General features: G+C 43.0%; 1 protein-coding gene across 1 annotated transcript; it reads left to right on the top strand.

The window, feature by feature from the left end:
• The first annotated feature begins 2,323 nt into the window (after positions 1 to 2,323).
• LOC132592986 (vomeronasal type-2 receptor 26-like) lies at positions 2,324 to 6,794 on the top strand. Its single transcript, XM_060281319.1, has 3 exons — positions 2,324 to 2,365; positions 5,152 to 5,278; positions 6,043 to 6,794. Exons 1-3 carry the CDS (start codon positions 2,324 to 2,326, stop codon positions 6,792 to 6,794), a joined length of 921 nt encoding a protein of 306 aa, XP_060137302.1.
• The last annotated feature ends 742 nt before the right edge of the window (positions 6,795 to 7,536 follow it).

Consider the following 7,536-nt stretch of genomic DNA (forward strand, 5'->3'; position numbering starts at 1 on the left):
CACACACACACACACACACACACACACACACACATATGCTTTCTTCATTGTACTGTACTTTAATGAAATATATACAGTACCAGGAACCAGACAGGGCCTTCTTTGTAGTGACGCCTTCCCTGTGGAACGCCCTCCCTTCAGATGTCAAGGAGATAAAGAACTACAAAACTTTTAGAAGACATCTGAAGGCAGCCCTGCATTGGGAAATAATAATAATAATAATAATAATAATAATAATAATAATAATTTATTTACACCCCGCCCCACCCATCTGGCTGGGTTTCGCCAGCCACTCTGGGAGGCTTCCACCAAAATATATATATAAAAAATACTGTAATCCATTAAACATTAAAAGCCTCCCTAAACAGGGCTGCCTTACTGGATCGAGGCCATTTAGGGCTTTAAAGGTCAGCACCAACACTTTGAATTGTGCTCGGAAACGTACTGGGAGCCAATGTAGATCTTTCAATACCGGTGTTAAGTGGTCTCGGTGGCCGCTCCCAGTCACCAGTCTAGCTGCCGCATTCTGGATTAGTTGTAGTTTCCGAGTAACCTTCAAAGGTAGCCCCACGTAGAGCGCATTGCCATAATCCAAGTGAGAGATAACTAGAGCATGCACCACTCTGGCGAGACAGTCTGCAGGCAGGTAGGATCTCAGCCTGCGTACCAGATGGAGCTGATAGACAGCTGTCCTGGACACAGAATTGACCTGCGCCTCCATGGACAGCTGTGAGTCCAAAATGACTCCCAGGCTGTGCACCTGGTCCTTCAGGGGCAGAGTTACCCCATTCAGGACCAGGGAGTCCTCCACAAGTATTTAATGTTTGATTGATTAATATTATTATTATTTATATGCACCACCCCTCCAACTGGGATGCCTCAGCCACTTGGGAGTGTTTCTCAAGCTGCCTGAAATGACCCTTGTGGCCACATTGTGGGTGTCTGGTGCACATGTGTGATGTCATGCACTGCATGTGATGTCACAGATTTGGAGGAGTCCAGGCAGAGGGATCTCTAAGGCTTCTCTCAAAGGGTCTGTAAGGGGCTCCATCGCCCACAGCTGCAGCAGGAAGCAGTGATGGAGCCCATCACAGCAGCAGGAGGGCCCACCAGAGCCCTTCCGGCTGCAGAATGTTGAGGGCTCCTGGCCCCATCATTAAGAATTTTGTGGGTGCCTGGGAACCCAGGGCCCTGCAGCGATGGTGCCAGTGCTAGGCTGTTTGACTGCAGAGGAAAATGATGTCATTTTAGAGTATTCAATGCAATGCAGGGATTCCAAAATATAAAGCAGCAGTAGCAACAACAACAAAAACAACACAACATTTATGTGCTCCTCATCTGATTAAGGTACCCCAGCCACTCTGGGAAGTCTCTGACGAATTAAAACACAAGACAAGAAACGTTTAAAACTTCCCTATACAGGGCTCCCTTCAGATGTCTTCTGAATGTCAGATTGTTCGTCATTTCCTAGACATCTGATGGGAGGGTGTGCTGCAGTGCAGGTGTGGCTATCAAGAAAGCCCTCTGCCTGGTTCCCTGTAACCTCACTTTCTGCATTCAGTGTCTGGGCTTAATGATTGGGGTGCGGATGCTCCTTCAGGTATACAGGAGCAAAGACGCTAAGGGCTATAAAGGTCAGCATCAACACTTTGCATTTTACCTGGAATCATACTGGGAGCCAATGTAGTTCCTTTAAGACCAGTGTTATACGGTCCTGGCAGCCGTTCCCAGTCACCAGTCTGACAGCTGTGTTTTGGATTTCTTTTAGTTTCTGAGTCAACTTCAAAGGTAGCCCCACATAAAGTGCACTGCAATACTCCAAGCGGGAGATAACCAGAGCATGTTCCACTCTGGTGAGACATTGCACAAACAGGTAGGGTCTCAGCTGGAATACCAGATAGAGCTGGTAGACAGCAGCCCTGGACACAGAATTGACCTGCTCTTTCATAACATCTGTGAGTCCAAAATGGCTCTCAGGCTGCACACCTGGTCCTTTAAGGCCACAGTTAGGGAATACCCCACACCTACCCACCCCCTGTCCCCAGAAACACTCCGTCTATCTTGTTGGGATTGAATCTCAACTCAAACAGGATGTTCACACCCAAACAGATTGTCTTGTGATTCTCTTTCCACCTAGCTCCATATATTGCTGCAGAGAATCTCATTCAACAACAGTGCTGGGGATGAAATCACATTCAATGAACACGGTGAATTAGCAGGTGGATTTGATATTACAAACCTGGTCACTTTCCCAAATAATTCCTATGTCAGGGTCAAAGTCGGAAGGCTGGATCCTCAGGCTCCTCCTGGCAAAGAGCTCACCATGAATTGGGATGGAATCCAATGGCACAGAGTCTTCACTCAGGTAAGAAAATCACTGCACACAAGTGGGAGAGTGTGTAGTTTTGCCACTTGAGGTGAAAAGGGAAGTGCTGCCCAACTGCTGCTGCCACTACTAATAATGCTACTAATAATTTTATGAATAAGTAAACAAATGAACCATATTCATTAAAAAGCAATAAGCCCAAAAGACATGTCACACCAAGAAGCATTAGACAGAATGCTAAGCTAGCTGTATCATTGTGAATGAACATTGTAATCTTCATGAATTTTTCTGTTGCCGCTTGAGACTCTAGTGTTGAGCTGGAATCATAGAAGCAGGGGTGTTTGGAGGTGTTTGTCAGGTTGGCCCTGGCCACAGGCCCAGGCCCAGGGGGAGCCCCCCCCAAAAAAAATCATGGCTTGCTTAGAGCAGCTAGGAGCCCGGCTATCCATTCATGTACTCCATGGGTTCCATGCGTTGCTGGGCAGGGCATGCAGGTGAATCTCAGTTTCTTGGTGGGTTTATCCAGCTGCTGGCATTGGCCATCAGAGCAGCTGTGTTGGAGGGAAGAAAAGAGAGGGAGGGTGGAAGTGGAAGGAAGGAAGGAAGGAAGGAAGGAAGGAAGGAAGGAAGGAAGGAAGGAAGGAAGGAAGGAAGGAAGGTGGTGAGTCAAGTGGGGGATGCAGGAAGGCAGGCAGACAAACAGACAAAGGAGGGCAAGTGGCGGAGCCAATATCCAAGGAGAAAGTGACTGAAGGAGCACAAAAGGTGACAAAAAGTGTTGGCAATGTAAGAAGGTGGAAGGAACACTTTACCATATGTGGTGGACTTGCTCTCTAGTTAAGGAATTCTGGGGAAAGATTTATAATGAGTTGAAAAAAGTGTTTAAAAACACTTTCCTTAAGAAACCAGAATCCTTTCTATTGGGTATAGTAGGAAAAGAAATACCTAAAAAAGATTTGAATTTGTTCTTATATGCCACAACCGCAGCTAGAATATTGATAGCAAAGAACTGGAAAACACAGGAGATGCCAACGGTGAAAGAATGGCAAATGAAAATGTTGGACTATATGGAACCTGCTGAACTGACCGGAAGACCACGTGACCAGGGAGAAGGGACGGTGGAAGAGGAATGGAAGAATTTTAGAATTTATTTAAAAAATATTGTAGAATTGATGTAGGAAGAGAATTATAAGTAATCGTGAAGTTGCAGGTTTGGAAAGTAAGCTGAAGTTCATTTTGGACAAGGTGTTAGATGGTATAACATGATATAAAATAAGAAATAGAAGATGTGAATAGGTTAAGGAAAGTAAGATATAGAATTTGCCGATAATGATTTGTAATGAGCTGCAGGGAGGGGGAACATGAGGAAGTCCCCTTTCAAAATGTGATGAATTATTGTAAGTTTTCTTTTTCTTTTTCTTTTCTTTTTTTGTTGTAATAATTATGCTGGGATAATTATGCTTGAATGTATGGAGGCGAATCATTGTATAATCTAATAAAAAAATCATTTATAAAAAAAGGTGACAGAAAGCAAACTTTTTGAGTTTCTTCTCCATGGTTCCTCCCGACTTTGGCAACACTAATACATCTCCTTGCCCCCTTGCACAAGGGAGCCTAGGTACACCTCTGCATAGAAGGCATCAATACCATCACAAGCAGTTCTCAGTTTTTCTGGAACTAAAGGTGGCAGTATGATTGCTCTTGCTTTGAGGATATATATTCGTAAAGAAAAACATCACTGGGAAAAGCTCAACCTCAGCTGACTTATGAAGGAGAAATCTTCAGTACTTCGGTCCAGAAAGGAATTACTATTATTTTAAAACAGCAAAATATATTTATTAGTTCTGCCTTAATTCCATTATACCTCGAACAATGCCCGTTTCCACCAAATAAATAAATAAATAAATTCTGTATAAAGTTAAGTACCATTGGAATATTGACTTAAGATAGTCCTCTTTCAGGTTCACATTGATAAACATTTTTGGAATGTTTTAATGGCCACATCCATTTTGCTTTCAGGATTGTTAAACCAATATTTGCAAAATATCGTGCCCTTTTCCTTGTATATGAAGGATGAAGAGATTCTTTTTGCATATATTGAGAGTCATTGGGGGAAATGTTGGAAATATTTCTTTTTGAAAAATGACACCAGAATTTATAAATTGATTTTGCAGAGAACAAAAGGTTCCAACTTATTTTATGTACATATTGTATTGTAGTCCCCTGTTTTTTATAAAGCTGGTTTTATAAAGCCAGTCCACCACAACTGCAATACATCTGCCCAACATCTTCACTGCCTCTCTTTATTCCAATGGTATAAATCAGACATCCCCACACTGAGGCCCTCCAGATGTTTTGGCCTGCAACTCCCATGATCCCTAGCTAACAGGACAAGTGGTCGGGGAAGATGGCAATTGTAGTCCAAAACATCTGGTATAAATAGTAGGACCATCCAAATAGGAGCAGAACTGCAGTAATTCACTACTTCCAAATCCCAACTCCTTGAACCTCACTAAAGGACATCAAGTGAAATTTCTAAAGCAAAGGGCATGAGGCTTCAGTTCAATCAAAAGAAATAGCCAGTTAGATCAAATTATCTGATGGTTGTATGAATGGTCAATATAGGTATGAAAATTGTAATCTTCTTGTGTTTCCATGATGCTTCAGGATGAGAACAGGAAACACGCGGTGGCAGCAGGAAGCCCATTAGCTAAAGTGGTGCTTCAGGTTAAGAAAAGTTTCAGGTTAAGAATCGACCTCCGGAACAAATTAAGTTCATAACCAGAGGTACTACTGCATTGACCTCTTTGTGTCTCTTTGGACAGGTGCCACCCATTTCCTTATGTAATGTCAACTGCCTTCCTGGTTATGAGAAGAAAAAGAAGGAGGGGAAGAAGTTTTGTTGTTATGATTGTGATCCATGTCCTCGTGGGATGTTCTCAGATGAGAAAGGTGAGGGATGTCATATTACCATATACAAGTTATTTAAAAAAAATTCTCATCAAATCAGAAGTGGGGTTTGCTATGTCTCGTCTCAATTTACATTGTTTATTAACAGTAGGAGAATAATTTCCCTTCAGCCTCAGTAAAAGCTTCCACTATGAAGAAATCATCTTAACCTTCTAGGGAGTATAACATGAGGATGTGAGCTTGGTCTGTAATGTAAAGATTTTCCAACGCTGTATCTATGTACATTCTACATCATTTAATGCACTTTCCCAAATGGCTCACTGCTGAAATGCCACATCTTACACATTTTAACAATATAAACCATGAGTGTATGTCCGCCCGCTCTGTTTTGATGCAACAAGACAAAAAAATTGTAAATGCATTCTGTCCTGGAAGAAACTATAGTTTTGGGGGTGGGAGGATGCAATAGAAGTGGTAGTCTTTTCTCTAAGAAAGCTCTTTGGGGATCTTATCTTCAAAGCATCTAGGGCACAAGCATTTGGGCTAGAACTTTTGAAACTTTTCCTCATGCAAACACTATCGTAAGACGACTCCTGTAAAAACCTCTTAAGCATAGTCTGGATTGTTTCCAATAGACATACAACTTTTTTTTTCAGGGTTGGAAACCTGTGCCAGATGTCCTCTGGATCAATATCCAAATGGAGAGCAGAATGAGTGCATTCCCAAGAAACCAAATGTCCTAGGCTTTGGGGAAACTTTGGCCATTGTTTCAACTTTCTCTGCGCTTTTATTCTCTCTGATCACAGCTGTGGTACTTGGCATTTTCATTAAGCACCAGGACACTGCCATTGTCAAAGCCAATAACAGAAGCCTCACCTACATTCTCCTCATTTCCCTCCTCTTGTGTTTCCTTTGCTCTTTGATGTTCATTGGAATGCCTAATAAGGCAACCTGCCCACTCAGACAAACGGCTTTTGGCATGGTCTTCTCTGTGGCCCTCTCTAGCATCTTGGCCAAGACTATTTCAGTGGTTTTGGCATTCATGGCTACCAAGCCGGGGTCCAGGATCAGGAGATGGGTAGGCAAAAAACTGGCTTATTCCATTGTCCTTTCCTGCTCTGTGATTCAAGTAGGAATCTGTGTCTTCTGGCTGGCAAAGTCTGCCCCATTCCCAGATGTGGACATGCACTCAATGAGTGAAGAAATTATATTACTATGTAATGAAGGGTCAGTTTTCATGTTCTATTGTGTTTTAGGCTACATGGGCTTCCTGGCCATTGTCAGCTTCACTGTGGCCTTCTTAGCCAGGAAGTTGCCTGACAGCTTCAATGAAGCCAAGTTCATCACCTTCAGCATGCTGGTCTTCTGCAGTGTTTGGTTCTCCTTTATTCCCACATACTTGAGCACCAAAGGGAAATACATGGTGGCTGTGGAGATCTTCTCCATCCTGGCTTCCAGTGCTGGCCTGTTGGGTTGCATCTTTTCCCCTAAATGCTACATTATTGTGGTGAGGCCTGAGCTAAATAACAGAGAGCAGCTGATACGGAGAAAGATGTAAATAACAGTATAGTCCGTCATTTCTTTATTTAAATTCTGTAGACTTGTTAACAGGGTAATCTCATTGTTGTTTTTCAAGAAAGGAAGTTACCTGAAATGATCAAAAAACAGAAGAGATTCTCTTATCATATATGTTCTTGATATCCAGCATAGTTGCTTATGAGGTTCAAATGAAGTGGGATTAGGAGTATAAAAGTAACTTCGGATGATATCCAACCACTTGAATGCCCACACATCCCCTTACTCTTCTTCTCCTGCTGAGGAGATGATAGGATGCAAAGAGAAGAGAAGGAAGGGAACACAAGAACTTGAGAAGCAGCCTTACACTGAGTCCATTAGTCTATCCAGCAGGGCTGTGCACCAAATTTAGCCATGCCCCAAGCCAAATTGTGCCTAGTTTGGGAGATCTGGGTATCTATCAAGTTCATGTGGTATAGCCATGAATTGCAGCAGGTTGGATTAGATAAAGCAGAACGATCCAGGGCCGCTGTGGAGAGGGGCATCAATCAGTATGTGAATGCCAGCATCAGGCTGAAAAGGCAGTCCTATCTGATCAACAGCTGTACCTTCCTGGGAGAATGTAGCAGCCTGACACCATCCAGCACTCCTTTCTGCCAGACACCCAACTCCACAGCATCTATGGCTCCTGCAGACTTTTAGAATTCCCAGGATAAACTTGGATTTCTACACTTTTGGAATCTCATACCTCAATTGACATGGGGCTGTGAATGGAGACAGGAAGT

Source organism: Zootoca vivipara, chromosome 13 (assembly GCF_963506605.1).
Source record: "Zootoca vivipara chromosome 13, rZooViv1.1, whole genome shotgun sequence".
Taxonomy (NCBI): domain Eukaryota; kingdom Metazoa; phylum Chordata; class Lepidosauria; order Squamata; family Lacertidae; genus Zootoca; species Zootoca vivipara.

What these genes read in the sequence shown, in the direction of transcription:
- LOC132592986 (XM_060281319.1), top strand. Translation starts at nt 2,324, where the DNA reads ATGAATTGGGATGGAATCCAATGGCACAGAGTCTTCACTCAG. An exon ending in GGCACAGAGTCTTCACTCAG is followed by an intron (nt 2,366 to 5,151) that starts GTAAGAAAATCA and finishes CTCTTTGGACAG; the next exon opens with GTGCCACCCATTTCCTTATG. An exon ending in GATGTTCTCAGATGAGAAAG is followed by an intron (nt 5,279 to 6,042) that starts GTGAGGGATGTC and finishes CTCTGATCACAG; the next exon opens with CTGTGGTACTTGGCATTTTC.